This window comes from Polyodon spathula, chromosome 22 (genome assembly GCF_017654505.1).
Source record: "Polyodon spathula isolate WHYD16114869_AA chromosome 22, ASM1765450v1, whole genome shotgun sequence".
Lineage (NCBI taxonomy): Eukaryota > Metazoa > Chordata > Actinopteri > Acipenseriformes > Polyodontidae > Polyodon > Polyodon spathula.
The window spans coordinates 2344317-2362988 of NC_054555.1; the positions used below are offsets into that span (position 1 = coordinate 2344317).

The 18672-nt window shown below is 39.6% G+C and overlaps 2 protein-coding genes across 7 annotated transcripts; one reads left to right on the plus strand and one right to left on the minus strand.

The window, feature by feature from the left end:
* Positions 1-335: 335 nt before the first annotated feature.
* Positions 336-8464, minus strand: cltb (clathrin, light chain B). Of its 6 annotated transcripts, none has more exons than XM_041223971.1 (7): positions 7762-8464; positions 6558-6604; positions 5649-5766; positions 5359-5470; positions 3826-3846; positions 3594-3647; positions 336-1919 (listed from the first exon to the last, which is right to left on the minus strand). In XM_041223971.1, exons 1-7 carry the CDS (start codon positions 7943-7945, stop codon positions 1748-1750), a joined length of 708 nt encoding a protein of 235 aa, XP_041079905.1. In that variant the 5' UTR covers positions 7946-8464; the 3' UTR covers positions 336-1747. The 6 variants fall into 6 exon arrangements, with proteins under 6 accessions (XP_041079905.1, XP_041079904.1, XP_041079906.1 ...); XM_041223970.1 differs by having other exon boundaries at positions 3826-3849; XM_041223972.1 differs by lacking the exon at positions 3826-3846 and having other exon boundaries at positions 7762-8224.
* A 77-nt stretch (positions 8465-8541) lies between these two features.
* On the plus strand, positions 8542-15226 carry faf2 (Fas associated factor family member 2). Its single transcript, XM_041223968.1, has 11 exons — positions 8542-8648; positions 10108-10176; positions 10459-10593; positions 10777-10853; positions 11129-11267; positions 11608-11693; positions 11791-11882; positions 12132-12309; positions 13564-13735; positions 14020-14163; positions 14270-15226. The coding sequence occupies exons 1-11, from the start codon at positions 8586-8588 to the stop codon at positions 14450-14452; spliced, it is 1338 nt and encodes a 445-aa protein (XP_041079902.1). The 5' UTR covers positions 8542-8585; the 3' UTR covers positions 14453-15226.
* Positions 15227-18672: the final 3446 nt, after the last annotated feature.

Sequence of the window (18672 nt, forward strand, 5' to 3'; positions counted from 1 at the left end):
AGTAATTATCCTCGCTAGTTTTGAAATTGGTGTAAAACTGCAAATACAGGTTAATGAATTGTGAGGGAACCTTATTAAGAGTCACACACATCAGCCTGGGAGGTAGATAGGGTCTGGTGGCTGAGGAGGAACAGGGTTATTGCAAAGAAAAAATAGCACTGATCTAGAGCTGTTTCTGCATTACTGTTAACAAGACTGATAGTCCTGTAAAACATCCTCTTAAAAAAAAAACACAATTTACCAGACAAGGAGACTGGAACTGGAATATTGGACCCTATTTTAGGTCACAATATGTTCACAAATATCATTACAGTAGTAAAGATTTAGGCAACAACCCAGTTTTACATTTTCTTTATTCAATTTCCGGGACTACACAATTACCGGAGTATATATATAAAAAAACAAATGTGTAACTCTCACAATCTGCTTTTCCGTTTACACAGGCATATGAAGGAAAGGGTGTGGCTGCTTCTGCCCAGAGATCTGTCTGATTTTGCAACACTTGTCAATGATAAGAACAGAAAAAGAAGCTGCTTTTGAGCTGGAGCCCAATTCCAGAAACTGCAATAGCATGTGGGTACAGACCATGGTGTAGTAGCGCCGGAATGTGCAACGGTGATCCACGCTCTTCATGCAAGCAAACAGACCCTGCAGAACCAACAGTGTCAATTCCACAAGAGACAAGCGGGTCCTGCTAATGAATTACAGCAGCCCGAACAAGGACTCGCTGTGTAACTAATTACAGCAGCCCCTGTGTGAAAGGGGTGTTGCATTAGTAAAGTAAGAACTATAAACAAGGAGTGCCTTTTGAGCCAACACAAGGTAAAGGAGATCTAGACATTGACACAATAGATCCTGTAGCAGATGGTTGTATTTTTCACAAGTTTCTTTTATAAAGTGTGATCACACACAGGTTAAAGTCAATCAAGAAGAGAGATACTGGGTTTCGCTCGACCGACACAGTGCTTTAGCCTTATTATCCAGTGAAGGAAATGGCTTCAGAAACTCTGATTTTAATATATTTACAAATTTCAAAGGCAAGTTAGTTAAATAGAAGGCAGACACACCTCACTGGGCCACACTGTAAACTGTTCTAAAGCATTGACCTATCCCACAAAAAACAAAGACATTAAAAGATCTACAGCAGCTTATGGCACTAGTGAATGTACAGACAAGAACAGCAGCACACTAAAGGAAGAAAAACAAGAATCAGCAATTATAAAACGCAGTATCCCAGTAACTGCTACTTGATTTTTCTTTTTTTTTTTTTTTTTTTAAGGGCCAAGAATGTATTTCCCAATATTGAGAATCAAATGGATTCAGTACGTTGTTTTGAAACATGCCCAAATGTGATTTTGAGCTTTGAAACTGAATTCCTCATGCAATAGCTCCCTCTTGTGGATTTAAAAAATCTCACAGCAGAAGGCATAATAAAAATACACAGCCAAAGAAGACGCTAGTGGCTGATCAATACCTTCCGTGTACTGAACTGCCTTCATATTCACGAAAGAGCAAACTGTAGTATGATGATATTACAGCAAGCATTGCTGGTATGACATTTTAAAGGGATACTGCATCCCATAATCACAGACTGTGAACAGTGATTTGGAAGAAACACTTGTAACATATAATCTCAACTATCCTCGGCCCAGGCAACAAAAAAGACAAGGCGGTTTAGCTAGTACTATTGAATGACACGAAGAATGAGATTGTGGGAGCGGGGGCTCCAGCCCTCCCCTACACCACCCTAGCGGACCAGGGGTGCCTGTTTGAGGGCGATGAGTACGGAACGCATGCGGGACACGTCCTTGGACTGCTTGTTGGTTTTGGGGTTGAAGTCGCAGAGCCTTGCCACCCTCTCCCACTCAGAACCGGGAGTGTCCTCGTCGCACTCCTTCAGGAAGGCTTCTTCAGATGCCCTGCGGGAACGAGAGGCAAGGAAACACACCGCTTAGAAGAGAACGCAAGGAGCTTCAACAATACACTGCACAGTAAAGACAACAGATTACAAAAAAACAGCATTCTGATGCTGTGTGGTTTTCTGACATTTTAATAAACAAGTTATTTGACTTTAGCTACATGGGAGGATGACGGAACAAAGGGAAATAGGCACCTACAGGAATCCTAACACAACATAGCATTCTATTATGGCAGATCTGAGTAACCAGAACAGATAAGAGTGACTGACACACACACATATTAAACAAAAAGTAGCTAAAGAGAAGGATAACATTTAAGACACATGGTTTTTGCAGACAGTACCTGTATATGAAGTAAGGACTTTTCAAATCCTGAAATTTAAGTTTCACATTTAAGAATATGAGGCTGAAATATCGCTGGGGGATCATAACTGTGTTTCATCAGGGATAAGAAGTTTATTTGCATTGTCCCAGTACAACTGACTGTCTTCAACTGTAAGAATATACAGAATGTCTTTGGTCAGCTAGCCTAGTGCTTTTACATAACAGTACTAACCAACCACACCTTCCCATTCAGCAGAGCCTCCATGAAATCACACTAGATTTCTGTATATAAGCCCTCTGATGCATGCCCTGCTATCTCCCATACCTGTTTTACTGATTCTCAAGCGATTAAAAAAATAATAATGCAAGTTAAAAATATGACCCACTGCATTTGAAGGGACCAGCTTCAAAAATAAACCAAAAAATGCAGGTAGCACTCGTGATTGCTCTGCTGCTCCGGAGGGTATACATAAACACTTAAATACATAAATAAAATAGCACCACTATGCTAAAAGGTACACCAGTCCCTTTTCATACTGCAGGTCTCAATGAAGACAGGTGCAATACAGATTTCAGGAACAGGAACACATGAACAGCATACAAACAAATACCAAACTCTGAGCAGCCACATGAAGTTACATGGAAAAATGGGAGGTGTGTTAGACGAGGACAGATGAAAAATGGTTATATATATATATATATATATATATATATATATATATATATATATATATATATATATATATATATATATATATATATAAACTAAGGCAAGTAGAAAATATGTGTTTCACTGTTTGTAAGGAGTATGGAAGGGGGTGTAATTCTGGAATAGTAGTATGGGAGAGGCTGTGAAGTTAACTAACACACCAGATTAACTCGAGTCATGAGTGGAGAGGATGAATTATTGCAGACTGCACTGCAAATCAAGAGCAGACATGCAGTAACAAAAACTGAGTTCATGCAAGGCTGAGACACACACACAAAAAGGGGATGCAATTCAGCTGTAAGGGAAGGAACAAGGCATCAGAAGATGGATCAATGTAGATTCAAAAGAACACAGCAACTCAAGTGTTTTTCATTTTGAATCATTTCCAAGAGATACATCAGGACAGTCTGAGAAATCATGTAGCCGTGTGTCAAATCAATAGAGAATGTACCGAGGTGCAGGAAATAAAACAAGTTTTATTCTACCCTAACTGCTTAGTGCTTCTCTATCTACCCCTTAAATTTAGAATCAATCACACATTTCTGCCTTTCACAGAGCAGGGTGAATACTGCAAGAACTATCAGCCTGTTTAACTGATCAGAGTTTTAAAGCAGAAAGACAGAAAAGATTTTGCAACGTACACATATCCTATCACATCAGCGTTGGGCTGCTCGTAGAAAGCCTTATCAGCGATCCTAGTGTGCATGCATGTTAGTCCGCAGAGAGAGAGAGAGAGAAGCAAGGAGACAAGACACAGATAAGTCAGAGTTTCATACAGCAGGCAGTTCACAGGTTAAAGTCAGAGAAAACAAAAAGGAAGAACCACTGAGTGCATCCAGTAGTAAATATAGATTTATAGTTACAAACAGATACCGTGCATGAGTTGGAGAGAGTCTGCTGAAAAACATAAAAAAAAGGCCTTGGTTAGTACAGGGCTTGTGGATCTCAGCTCTAACGTGTTGCATGGCGCTCTTGCATTTACCAGTGCAGAACACCTTGGCATAGTTCAAGCTTGCTGCAAGTTCATTAACAAAGTGTCCCATTATCAGACAGCACAATATTTTATGAAAATGTTAGTCAAAAGGTAAAGCATTTAGTACAATGCTTACAACATTGTATGCCACAGATCAGTCTTATTTGTGAAGATCACTGGTTCAAGTTTTCACAGAATGTTGATTATATACTGAAAGGGCATTAAAAACGGGTCATGCAAGCCAGTGATGCATTGGAAGTGGCACTGCCATATCCCAGAGGAGTCCTGATTGACTGATTAGTGATGCCACAGCCCAGTACTCTGGATAGGTGGCATCACAATCTAGCAAAAGCACAGTAACAAATATACAATATACATCCTAAAACAAACTACCAGCTGTAATCCAGGCTTGAACACTTGAACACACTGGACATGCTCTTCTGCCTGCACTGGATTTGAGGAGGCAGAGGTCTTGCTGAGCAGCCAAAGATGGCAAACTGGCATGATCATAAAGGCTGGAATCCTCTGGGTTGTTTACATGACAATGTGGAAGAAAACAGTACAGCCTAAAGTGGCTTGCAGTAACAGAAAGGTCTAAAAAATAAAAAATGAGGTTCTTAATATAGATCTGCATAAAACAAAAATAAAAACTAAAGTTAACAATGATCCTAATCTTTCCTTTAAACATGTACAGCGTTCATGCAGACCTACTTGTTAAAGTATGATTTGGTGGATTACATTGGAATGTCATATCCATCTCCACCATCAAGATGTGGGCTAAATTGCACTACCCCCCTTCCCCCGCCCCGTCCATCAGTATTTAATTTGCTTGAATAATTGTTTCTGTGGCTCCTTCTATTGTGCTTTTGTCCAGACCCACTCAAACTGTAAAATCCTGATGTGTAGAAAACAAGAATATCTATTAAGAAGCAAACAAAACTCTACTTGTCTCCCTGTCTCTGCTTTTTCTGGCCGGTGCATACTTCAGATCTAAAGCATTGCCAACACTGGAGGCAACAGGCTGTTGGGGTAGTTGCAGAGGTATGGAGCCGCATAACCCAACACAAAAACAGTCATATTATTCACTAATGCTGTGCAGCCACTGTCAGGATTTGCATAAACACACTGTGGCTCTTCCAGTCTTATCCTTTGCTTCTTGCTCTGTTGTTCCAGACTTCTCAAACACCCTGCTATTCTCTAGAGCAGGGGTGTCCAATCACAGTCCTGGAGGGGCATTCCACTCCAGGTTTAAACAGGTAAAATGAGGTCATTAACTACTTCAGGGTCTGGGCGGAGGTTTAATTAAACAATTTAGAACAGGACTGGAACAAAGACCAAGACTGGAAGTGCCATCTTTGGCCACCCCTGCTCTTGAGAAATGCTGGGTCACAGACAACACTGGGAGTCCTGAGGCTGCGACGATCCTGCTATACCTGTTGTTGGCTTTGTTCTTCTCCATCTGCTCGTTCTGACGAATGTGCCATTCATCCAGCTCCTTCTTTGCCTTCTCTTTCCACTCCATCTCGGCCGCTCTGGATGCAGCGTCTGCAGAACAGGACAATCTCAACGGGGTACCCACAATCAATCACCAAACACTGGATCTTTTTAGGTACATATTTTGCTAAGGTTGGTTTGTGTTGTGATGATGGCTACAGTCCAGTGAACTAAGTCACATCAGACTTTAGAGACAGCAAAGTGTGCCGTTGGGTTTCTCATTGCTTACCCAGTTCCTCCAGCCTGGCTTTCTGCTCCTCCCGCCACAGGCGCAGGCTCTCGGGCTCCTGTCTGATCTGGTCGACACGTGCAATAGCAGCGTAGCCATCAGTGGGGCCATTGGACTCCTACAGAGGGAACAGTCAATAATCACTCCCAATCAACGACAATACAGTTACAACATCCTTGTAACAAACAAATATTTCAGACAGTAGCAGGCACAACTAGAAGGTGGTACGGCTAATGTGACGATAGTATATTAGGTCTCGCCAGTCGAGCAATAAATCCGAATCCTCTCCTGGAGCAAGAATTGAATCAAAACTACAAGATAAAACTGTCTGAGTGATGCTGTATTTTTTTCGTTAAGAGAAATCTGGCAGGATTAATAAAGAGATCTTCTTAACTGGTGTAATGCGTGCTTTGGCAGGATACATTGTGTGAAAGAACTAGACCATTTGTGATCTTGGGAGTGAGGCACTTCCTATTCTTGTGCACGCAAGAGCAAAACTGAATAGATGAAAACCAACTCCCTGGAGATGCAGAATCTCTCCCCAGGGGGATAGGATTGTAAAACTACAAAGCTTGCTTACGAGTTGCGTTTTTCTCTCTCTCTCTCTCTAAACATATATTCTTCAGGGTGAGGCTGAGATGCAAACGCTGGTCTCCCGATAAGACTAGGCCGAGTGTTTGGTCAATAAAAGCAGGTGGAACTGTCCTCTTATTTTTCAGGTCAGGTTTGGACCTGTATAAAATAGCCCACCCACAATTTTGCAACAACTGAAATGTGAATGGGGGAAAAAAAGAAGCACTTTTGAGAGTTCAATTGACCTCAAAATGCTGCTCTGTAGTTGTTTTCTTCCATCACTGTCTCGTCTGTAACAAGACAACACCAGTAACCAGACGTCCTCACAATACTAACCTGATAGACATCTCCATTTACTGTGGCCAACTCTCCTCCAAAATCACCTGCAAGAAGGAAACACAAAGATGTAGTGCTTTACCACAGGAGCCAGTGTGTTTACTAGCTTTGCTGGCTGGGTCCAAACCTGCTTAACAGCTTGTTAACTATAACTCTATTATTTATTTCTGCGGTTTTTACTGTATAATTTCACTTAAGTTAAACCTCAATAATGCAGTAACTGTTGTAGGCAGGGAGTTTTGATATTATCATAACAATAAAAAATAAACTATTGATACAAAAAGGTCTTAGTCAATCAATGCACAATAGGGGCTGACACTGTTTATGTAACAGGCACTACTATTAAAAAATGATGTACTTGACGATTTTAATCTCCATAGTATTCTCTGAAATCACCCCACTCTCCCTAGACCCTGGGTATGCCCCTGCAACAGGACCTGGCCATCATACATTGATAGGCAATAGTGTGTGTGTGTGTGTGTGTTATATATATATATATATATATATATATATATATATATATATATATATATATATATATGTGTGTGTAAAATAAACAATTGTCGTGGATGTAAATCAGATAAAGTGAGACGGTACCTGGAACCTCACCTGCACATTTCACCCCTAGTGGTGCCACACTGTAATTAAACGTGCCCATAATGAATTAGACCACAGTGATCTACACCCTCTGCTTTCACAAAAGGATGTATTTTGACTCATGAAAACCAAATATTAAATTAAACCGGATTCTGCTGTGTGGAGATTCCGTCATTCTAAAGTGTTCGGGCTTTGACAAAGTGACTAATTTTTTTTTTTTTTTTTTTTTTTTTTTTTTTAATCAATCCAAACACAGCCCAATAACAAGATCCACGGGATTACTGACGTGTCAGTTTTTAAAAATGTGTATCACTAAAAATAAATGCGTTTTGAAATCGCCATGTTTCAAATCCACTCTATACGAGAATACAGGCAGTTTGTGTATTCAGAATGATTTTTTTTCGCATGACAGTGATGTGTTGCTAATTATTGGAGTACGGCCCGGCCTTCGGTGTGGGACTAGCCTTACCTAAATGCCATCAGTGTTTTTAGTGTTGCTGTGCGGTATTTTAGAAATAAAAGCGCGGTGTTGTTAACACAGGGACCTTGAGTAAATACACGTCATGCTGCCCCGCAGCTGCAAAGCTGTCCTTTAACGATTGCTCACCATAACTTGGCTCAGACGGTGGCTGCTGCTGCCCTGACCCAGCCCCTTCCAGCGCGCCGAACCCTTCGTCGTTTTCAATCCCGGCGATCTCGCTTTCCTGCTGGGCTAGAAACGCGGCTGCGGGGTCCTCCTCCGCCGGCGCTCCGTTGTCAGAGGATGAAAAGAAACCGAAATCGTCAGCCATATTCTAACCAGCCGATATTTTGCAATGTTTGCTTTGCTGAAACACAGCGACACCCAAGCTAGTAAAGCACTTCCTCGGTACTGACTGGCTAGGCTGGAGCACTTCCCTCGTCAGCAATACAGCAGGAAGCGGAATCTCAACTGACAGGACCATAGAGGAGGAGTAATGTGGAATGCAATCGCAAGAAATAAAAACGAACCCAAAATGTACAGAACTGTATTCAGATTCCAATGTATTTATTTATTTATTTTAAAAGCAACGTTTATACGTTACAGGTAGAATGCATTTTAAAGTTGCCTGGAGATGTAATGGTTTCCCATTAACATTCCTGTCTGGTATTATAAATCTCAAAGTCCACACCAGTAATATATAAGAAAATATTGTACTTTCACAGTTCTGCAGACAGTAAGTGCATGGAAACGGCGGGGCTAGACGAGGGTGGAGACGGTACGCACGCGTGAACCACACGTTTTCTTGTCGTTCAGTGTTTTTCTATTAAAGCAGTCGAGGCGGTCGCTTTCCACCCGACTCGTTTAAATTATTCCCTCGAAGAAAGTGACTCAAATCCTCTCTCCCAGCTCCCAGCGCCGGAGTGCTGCGTCACTTCCGGTGCGTTCAGTGCGGGGTTCGGAGAGGCAAGATGGCGGCCCCTGACGAGCAGGAATTATCTCAGGAGCAGACTGAGAAACTCCTCCAGTTTCAGGTAATTTAGAAACGAAATGCACAGCTTATCATTAGCAAGACACCAAGGTCGCCCCTGTCCAATGTACAATCAGCCAAATTGAAAGCTGTACACCTGCTAGGTTGGGAGAGCCCCGAGGATTGGAATAGGAGCTGGGTGAAAAACTTGCAATAGATTTTACAAGTCATGCTGTTTATAGTGCTGTAAACACGCATTTCTGTCTGTGGTCATGGCGGTTCAGTATCAAAATGAGCTGAGACTTATTGAGAATTAGGCGTACCAATTCTAGAGAGGCGTTGTTTATCTGGACAACGTTTAACTGTTCGTGTCACACAGGTAGTTATCAATTAGTGTAACTAGTAGAGAAAGAGACTTTAATACTTTTAACGGTTTTTCCAAAAACTGTGACTTTAAAGCAATACAAAACACGTTTGAGTTGAAACGTATCGACTATGCTAATTGCGTGCTAGCTACCACAGCAATGTCACATTTACTGTATGATCGCCTGCCTACCTAGTTGTTTAGCCTTTTTATCGAAATGATACGAAGTGATATACTTTTTTTAAGTTGGTAGTTAGGGACTTTTGCATGTATAAATGCAGGTTTGACACGAGTGAAGAAGGTGCTTGTTGCATCCTGAACAAGTAATTGAGAATTTAATGAAGATCTCTTGCTTGCATCTCCCTTGGCTAGTTTTCACGTTACAGTCTTGTGCGTGCGCACCTGCTATTTAAACACACGCTGTCAATTACTGTTCAGTAAAATGGATGAAAGGCAGAATGTGAAGTATCAGAATAGGGTACCATTTCTTAGCTTGACAGTCCTGTCATTGAGAGTATGTCACAATGAGTTGCTTTCTATTAACCAAATTGTCATGTAAACAGACGACTAACTGCTCCCAATAAATGTATTTGTGTTATTTTAAAACATTTACAACGTATCTTTGTCAGCAATTCGGGTTTTGTAGTTTACAGAGGTTCACAACAGGCAGTGTTGTGTGCTCAACCTGGATTAGCATAACGTTGTTGAATTGGATCCTCATGGTAAAACCATTGAAAGGGGTTATGTATTATACAGGTGTTTTAAATGTAACCACTCCAAACTCGTATGCAACGAGTGTAGATACATTTTGCATTTGTGTGGCTGTCATTGACAAAACTTGTCATTTGTTGATAGTTTGCAGGTAATTTAAATACATATGAATCTCAAGAGCATTGCTTTCAACGCAGTATGAAAAGTATGCAAGACCTATGTGACACAGTGAGTCTGTGCAGGTGCTGTAATTGAAATGACATATTTCAGGTTGGTGGTTTCAATCCTTCAAAAGACTTAACATTGCTTCCATAGATGATTTATGTTGTCTTCAGCTTTGCAAACATTACCACATTTTCTTAACAAAGGGTGTTGCATGTGGGCATTTCCAGCTTTTAGTTTATTTAAGTCCCTGAGTTTTGTGGTTTACATTTCTTTACTTTTGCAGGACTTGACTGGGATAGACTCCATGGATCAATGTCGTCGCACCTTAGAGCAACACAATTGGAACATTGAGGTATGGATTTGGAAGTAGTTTATCTGTGAACTGAAGATATTTCATGAAAATGTTTATCTCTGACACCTCTTGTATGAGCTACTCTAATTTTCACATTACGCTGTGCTTGTTTATCCATTCGAGTCTTTTTTCTCAGTCTTATTTCTGGAATTGGATGCTCCTACTGTTTGAAAGTGTGATGCATTTCCCAATTCCTATAGCCACAAATATATCTGGATCATGGCTCTGTTTGTTAAAAGCGTAGCTGGTGTCCAGTTAATGATGTGATCTTTTGTGTTTCAGGCAGCTGTACAGGACAGACTGAATGAGCAGGAAGGGGTCCCCAGTGTATTTAACCCTCCTCCCTCCCGTCCGTTACAAGTCAACACCGCAGACAACAGAGTCTATAGCTACATAGTGTCAAGGCCGCAGCCCAGGGTACGTTACTTAAATCCAAAATACAATCGGCGAACGCTAAACACAAACTAAACATTGGACTGATCTAAATGCTAGCTTTCAAATTCCAGCTATAAAGCAATGTATTATGGGAATTGGCGTTTGTTTTTTAAATTGAGCACAGCTTTGTCTACTGGAGATGAAAATGTTTGTGTCTTTTTGCAGGGGTTCTTAGGATGGGGTTACTACTTAATAATGCTTCCTTTCCGATTTACGTATTACACACTACTGGACATACTCAGGTAAGGGGATGTGTCTATCACTTGAGGCTTACTTTTTAGTCTAGTTTCTAAGAAGTGTTTCTTTTTGTGCTATAGCTTTATGATTGGTTGTTTGTAATAGGTGGCCCTGGGAAAGGAGGCGTTGGTCTCGTTGGGAATTACTGGGGTAAATAAAAAAATAAATCAATAACAAAACAAAAACAAGCTTACTAACATTAAGAACTCCAGTGCGTTTTTGTCTTATTTTACACATACAATCAGGATACTTTTTTTTTTTTTTCCTTCGTTGTTTCTAGATTTGCTCTGAGGTTCATAAGGCCGGAGCCCCGTGGTCGTGTTACAGATCCTGTAGGTGACGTGGTATCATTTATTCATAGTTTTGAAGAGAAGTATGGCAGATCACACCCAGTTTTCTACCAGGGAACATACAGCCAGGTAGGTCCTATTACAGATAGGCATTTTTTTTTTCTTAAATGTCAATGAGTGTAATTACTTGATACTGTAGCAGCATTTGCATGTTGTTATATTTTAAAACATGCTCTGTGTGCTGATCATAACGGTTCTTGGGCTTAAAAAGTACTATTCTGGAATATTTCTGGGTGTATTGATTTATTTATTAGAAATCCATTGTAAAGCAATAGGCAGTTAGTAGGATTATTGTGATTCCACAGTGAGTGTACAGGGCAAGCCTGATTTTAAGAAACAGACAACACTAGCTGTAAAAGAACAGACATTTGATATGTGAATTCTGTGCATACATGTGTTCTCTGTACAGGCATTAAACGATGCCAAGCGCGAGCTTCGGTTTCTGTTAGTTTATCTCCATGGAGATGATCATCAGGATACTGATGAGTTCTGTCGGTAAGTCCAAGCACTTCTCTGTGTAGTTTGATTTCTCCACATGTGGATTTTCCGACATGCTGTGCTCACACATTTCGTTTTTCTCTTTCTCTCAAAGCAACACTCTTTGCACAGAGGAAGTTGTCAACTTTGTTAACACCAGGATGCTCTTCTGGGCTTGTTCCACTAGCAGACCCGAAGGATACAGAGGTGAACTTTTTTGTGTTTGCTAAACCAGGACAGACCAATGACTTTATTACTCGTAATACTTAATCTTGTTGGCATGTGTTTCTGTTTCTGATCATCATTTAAATCCTGCAATGGCCTGCAAAGTGCATTTACCGAGCTTTTTGTGGGACTGAAGGAAAGTGAAGTGTACTAGAGTGTGTTTTAGTTAATGTTTGTGTTTTTTTTCTTCTGTTTTATAAAATTTAACAAAATGTATTCATTGTATTTCAGTTTCCCAGGCATTACGAGAGAATACATATCCTTTCCTGGCCATGATCACGCTGAAGGACAGAAAGATGACTGTTGTGGGGAGGTTAGAGGGTGTGATCCAAGCAGAGGACCTCATTAATCAACTCACGTTCATCATGGAGGCCAACCAGACTTATCTGGTGTCGGAGCGAATGGAAAGGTAACTGGAAAGTCACTTCTATGGAAAGGAAAAAGCAGCAATGTTGGATGGTTTAAACAAATTAAATAATTGCTCACTGGCTAAATACACCAGGAAAATAAAGGTGCTTTTGTAAAGCTTTGTTTAAATGTTTCTTTTCTTCTCTAAATATATCCCCACAGCTGTAGATTTTGTTTTAGTTTTGGTTGCATTAGTCAGTGCTTGGAAATTCTGGCCTGTGATTGGTTAAAAACTCATCATAGGAACAAAAATAGATTTAACTATTGCCCTCACATCCTTACACCACCTGGCAATAGTCTTAGTCTGTCATGTGATTGGTTCACATCACTGTCAGTCCCACCCCTTTTCAAAGGAATGCCCTTCACCTCCACTCCTAAACAAGATAGAAATGGCTGAATGAAAAATCTGCTGAACGGCGATTCTGTGACCTAATGAATTACAAAATATACCACAAAAGAAAGAAAAAAAACCTGCGGTATGAATCTCAAAAACATGTTCTGTTATTTATTTCTGTTATTTAGTTATTTGCTTGTGCTGTATTGGCTATATTTAATCAAAATACTGTTAAGCCATAGATATTTGCGACCAAAATATGTGGCGAATCACACCCATAAAACCTATTTTGCTCCAGAAATGTTGGCAACCTGTTGCACTGGTAGTAGTGTATTACTTCATTATCTGTACAGCACTAAGATACTAGCGCCAAAAATGTTTACAGTTTTTTTTCATACGTGAAAAATGGCAATAAAAGGCTTGCAAATATTTATGGCTTTACAGTATATAAAGTTATATTTACTAGCCAACCTTGCCTCTCATTATTTTGAGTGGCTCATATGTTATATATGTACTGCAGACTCAGCTAATAGTGGAAAATGAAATGCCCCTCGGGAAGACTATTGCTACCTCCAGGGTGCAATGCCAGCAGCTCTGGGCATTAGAACACCCTGTCGGGAACTATAGACTTCCCTTGGGTCAATCATTTTCCACTATAGCCCTCCTCTCCAGTCCATATTTGCTATAGAGCGAGAGAAAGAAAGAAAACACATGAGACTTGTGGGGAGCAGGGTTATACTTGCTACAGGAAGTTAACTTTTAATGTTGTGGCAGGATAAAGGACTGACTCGATTCAAAAGTCTGGACAGTCCATCCCATATATAAGAGGTGATGACGAGGGACTGGATGTCTGGGCTATAAACATCTTTTGTGTTTGTTGACGATGATTTATAAAGTAATACCACTGTGCATCACTGTCAGAGAGGAGCGGAACCAGACCCAGGCACTCAGGCTACAGCAGGATGAGGCCTATCTCGCCTCCCTTCGCGCCGACCAGGAGAAGGACAGGAAGAAGAAGGAGGAGGAGGAGCTGAAGAGGAGACAGGAGGAGGTGGCCAGAGAGATCGTACTAGCCGAGGAGAGGAGACAACAGGTAACTGGGTGGGGGGGGCACCGGATACTGGGGGCCTGCCAACACATGGACTTCAACGTTCTGTTTCTATAGAAACCTAATTAAATGGTGCCTGGTGCCTAGCCAGGTTCCATGTGACCTGTGGAAATTTGCACTAGACTGATTTTTTTTTTTTTTCATCAGTTTGTTCTTCCTCTCCTAAAATGGAAAGAAAGACACTTCAGACACAAATTGCATCTTTTATTCATCTCTTGTTTTTTGCAGCTCCTTTTCACTATGTTTAATCTTTGTGGTTATCTTCTCAGACTTTGCAGGAAGAGAAGGAGCGAAGGTCTGAGAGCCTCCCACCTGAACCCTCTCTGGATAACCCTGATAGTGTAAAAATTGTCTTCAAACTGCCCAACGATTCCCGGGTAGAGAGACGGTTCTTGTTCACGCAGTCTTTAACGGTAAGGACACCACAATGAAAAGAAATGAAAGAAAAGGTTCAGTGTGCATGTTGTATAATTGATTTGAGTGGCTTATTTATTGAATTGAGTTTTCTCTTATTTCCAGGTAATACATGACTTCTTGTTCTCCTTGAAAGAAACCCCTGAGAAGTTTCAGATAGTGACTAACTTTCCTCGTCGGGTCCTGCCCTGCATCCCCACAGAGCAGAGGCCGATCCCACCAACGTTGAAGGAGGCTGGGCTGAGTCGCTCCGAGGTACTTTTTGTGCAGGATCTCACAGACGATTAATAAACTAACCAAATCTCTATTGGAGTTTTTTTTTTTTTTCTTCTAAAGAGCGCTGCGCACATGGGATCATTGAAACAATTTCCTGAGAGCCAAGATTTTTTTTTTTGTTTTGTTTTATTTTGTTTGGACAGGAGTATGTACGTGTGGATACGTTACTGTATATTTAACACAAAACATGCATCCAGAAGGAAAAAAAAATGCCCAAGTTAAAAAAGAAAACGCTCCAGTTTATAATTTAATAATAATAAAAAATAAGTGAGCATAGTTTTGATCTGTAAAACATTTATGTTCCTATCCTTCCCCTTCTAAGCCCATAGTTAACCATCTGCAGAATTAATGCATTTTTGTTATCCCCTTTTAATGATATAATGTATTTATGTTACCAGAAGACCAAAGGAGGGTTGGTGGTTATTTAATGGCGCTGGACTGCTTACAGTTCTTAAAAAAAATATATATATATATATATATAAAAATAAACCTACCACAGCTTTTCCCTGTGGTTCTAGCCTATATAGCATAGTAAAAGTCTGCCTATAGTGTGCCTGTGGCAATACATACATGCATATTTTGCCATTTTAATAACTGAATGGGCTGGTCTTGTTAAGATGTCCCCAACAAGTATAAATTAAACCATTTTAAAATTTTATTGTGTGTAATTGTTTCCATGGTTTTTGTATCCTTTTTTTTAATTATTATATATTTTTTGTGCCCATGTTTATATGCCTGAGGTATGTTTAATGTGCGAAGAAATAAAACAAGCTGACATTCAAACAATATGCAACAGAGTGGAGCAAGTTTGATTTGAATTAGAAACTTTGAAGCATATGACATGGACTTGTGTCTTTACTGTAATGCATTCAGGTACAAAGAGAGCAAGTTGAATTGAGCTAGTCTTCAAAATGTAGTGTGCATAAATATGTACACAGTGGAGTTCTAGGGTGGTGAATGTCTAGAGGAACGTTGGAACGTGTAGAAGTGACCACAGTCTACATGCTCGGAGTGGATATAGATATGTCCATCAAGGCTATATGAGTTTTCTTACAAATGTTGGTTTGTTAGGCAGGTCATGTTTAATTTGGCAAGGTATTACTAAAATGTTCAGAGTTTGAGGCTAGGCATTGGAACAAGCTAACTGCCCATGCGTTTCACCTCTAAAGCCATAGGTTTACTATGGTGCAGGTCACACACACACATTTATGTGGTCCTGCATAAAAACTAGCCAGTGCCATTATTTTCATAACTTTGGGGAATATAAGCAGATTGCAAGTGGTATTCTTTGATACAGCAAACATAACCACTTAGAATTTAATAGACACAAAGTGATGACATTTCAGTGTGAAATGTAACACACTTGTGTGAGATCTTTAATTAAGCTGTTCAGCTGGGCTAAATGAAGGCTGCAGTGGTGCTGGTTTGTGTGTAGCAGGCAAGCAACAGCAGTCATACCCAGCTGAACGCATAACTAGAGTGAGCCGATTCGAGCGGGTGGGGCAGCACCCCATTCCTGTGAGCTCGATGCAGAACCTCATCGGCCCAATCGTTCGCTGCCACTGCACAGTGTGTGAACTGAGGACACAGCCAGCACTGTTACCACAAAACATCTCCACCTTTACAGGGCTGCAGCCACAGACTCGTTCAGGGGAAATCCATGCTTAATGAGCTTTCTTCATAGGAGCCACAGCATATGTGGATATACCCAAAGCGACTTGCTGCCCGCCCTGTATTTTGCAGTTATTAAAGTGCATTCTACATTAATAACACAGAGACAACCTTATACTGGTATACATCATACATTTATTAGTGAACAACCCTTTCAAATCAGCCACAACAATTAAAAAAAATATGATTGCACTACTCGGTAAAGCAGAACTAGCAACTTTCATTTAAAAAAAGTACAAATCTTAAAAATTTCAAATCGGTATACAGATGTATATATAATACAATATAACTAGTTAAATGTTAAATGCTACAAACAATATGATTCTAATGGAATGAAAAAAAAATAGCATTACAATATATATATATATATATATACACACACACACACACACACACACACATATATATATATATATATATATATATATATATATATATATATACATATATATATATATATATATATATATATATATATATATATATATATATACACATACATATATATATATATATATATATATATATATATATATATATATACACATACATACATACATATATTACATATATATATATATATATATATATATAAGCTTTTTTTTTTTTTTTTTTCAAATACAAACATGGCAAAAATGAGGTAACTGTAAAATGTGCAAGTACCAAAGCAAAAATATCTTCCTAACACAGAACACGTGCCCTGACACCCTTCAAGGGGGCAGCCTGCACACCAGACTAGCTCCCCCTAGGGACCAGGGTGTATTATAACAGTAAACAATCCACTATCCCACCACAGCAAAAATCATTGGTAAACAATCAGTGGCATCTACAGAGCAATCAACAAATCACAAGTCCTAAAGAATTTTAGCTGCTTATTGGAATACATTTTGCACCACACAAGCTGTGAGATTTATTTCTTTATTAACTGGATTACTGAAAGACTACAAGATTCTGTTTTCTCCTGCTGAAATCTGAAGACCACACTGTGGTACTAAGTGAACTGGTTTCAGTAAGTACAGTATTGGACCTGCTCAGCAGCAATGGTTTCAATGCTGAACATTTGCACCTTGATTGCAAGATGAATGAGGATTTCAATAAAAATACAACAAAAATTAGATTTTAGTTTGAAGTCTTGTTGTTTTTGGCAATTAAATAAGATAATCAGGACGGATGTTCCTAATTCCAGTTCAATATAATAAACTACATGCTACTAATAAAAACAGCAGAGAACTCAAACATCCTGGCATGGAAACGCCAACCCCAAAAAGGGCATTCATTTCATTTCTGTGGAAGAATTAACAGGAAAGTTTTTACTGTGAAATAAAAAATGACCTATATGGTTCAAAAGGATCTCAGCACCATAAAATAATAAAACAAGCAGCTCAGGTTTTAATGAACAATATGGGAAATACAGATGAAATGGAATTAGCAGAAGGATTAACAGACAATTCGGAACACTAACAAGATTATTAGAGAGTCGTGTTTATTTTCCAAATAAGCAGTGAAAGAGACCCGTCAAGCGCGTTTTAAATCAGGTTTGGCATTTATCTCCAAGACTTGATAAAAAAAAAAAAAAAAAAAACAGCAGCTGCAGAGATGTTTTTAAATAACATTCATTCACGACTTGGGGGGGGGGGGTCTCTCAGTAACGATGACATTTACTTGAAGCATTTTACTAATTGGAGCGAGTACAACACCTTTGTTGGCAGTAGATGGCGCTGTTGTGTATTTGCTCTGAATGCTGTTAATACTTGCTGGATCCAAAATAAACTATTGCATTCCGTTTAAAGTGAATATAGCAACATCCTAAAAATAGAACATCTAGCACCAGTTTACTGTATGGCTTTCTAATGTCTGTTTCCAACAGCGCCGCCTAGAGTCACTGGGGTATAACTGCACCAGGCAATCAAATCAAAATTAATTTCTCAAGTCAGACTTAAATAAGAGAGCCTTACACTGTGAGAGACAGAGAGAGAGAGAGAGAGAGACTTTGGATTTTGAAACTACAAATAAATAAAATAAAATCTTGCAGTCTTTCAAGTGTATTACGAATGTCTGCAGTACAGTGTGTGGCAGGTATCGGCTGAGCACAAAGTCCCATCCCTAAAACCCACATCCAACTAGAGCTAGCTAGAAAGCACTCCACAGCTGGCAGACATGCATGCATATTGTGCACATTTAAACAGTGCCTCTTTCTAGATAGCTTTCACTCAAATGACACTTTTTTTTTTTTTTTTTTTTTTTTTTTTTTAAATCATGCAAACATCTTTATGATAAGTAAGTCTGGAAGTGGTTTAGGTAGGATAGTGTGTGCAAAGGCACACATTTCAAATAGGAACACGACCAGTGTATGTACGTGTGTATATATATATGTGTCTATCATTCAAATACAAGAACACAGAAACAGACCGTTAACAGGTAGATTAACACACACTCCGATAATGGGCTGCAGTGACACATTGCCTAGTTTATAGAGAGATACATATATATTTTATACACTTTTTTTTGCTTGCATGCCGGTCTTTAAAAGATGCGATATCCATTTCTCTCTGCAAAAAAAT

What these genes read in the sequence shown, in the direction of transcription:
- cltb (XM_041223970.1), bottom strand. Translation starts at nt 7,945, where the DNA reads ATGGCTGACGATTTCGGTTTCTTTTCATCCTCTGACAACGGAGCGCCG. An exon ending in TAAATGGAGATGTCTATCAG is followed by an intron (nt 5,767 to 6,557) that starts GTTAGTATTGTG and finishes TTCCCTCTGTAG; the next exon opens with GAGTCCAATGGCCCCACTGA. An exon ending in AGCCAGGCTGGAGGAACTGG is followed by an intron (nt 5,471 to 5,648) that starts GTAAGCAATGAG and finishes CCTGTTCTGCAG; the next exon opens with ACGCTGCATCCAGAGCGGCC.
- faf2 (XM_041223968.1), top strand. Translation starts at nt 8,586, where the DNA reads ATGGCGGCCCCTGACGAGCAGGAATTATCTCAGGAGCAGACTGAGAAA. An exon ending in AGAAACTCCTCCAGTTTCAG is followed by an intron (nt 8,649 to 10,107) that starts GTAATTTAGAAA and finishes TTACTTTTGCAG; the next exon opens with GACTTGACTGGGATAGACTC. An exon ending in GATACTGATGAGTTCTGTCG is followed by an intron (nt 11,694 to 11,790) that starts GTAAGTCCAAGC and finishes TTTCTCTCAAAG; the next exon opens with CAACACTCTTTGCACAGAGG.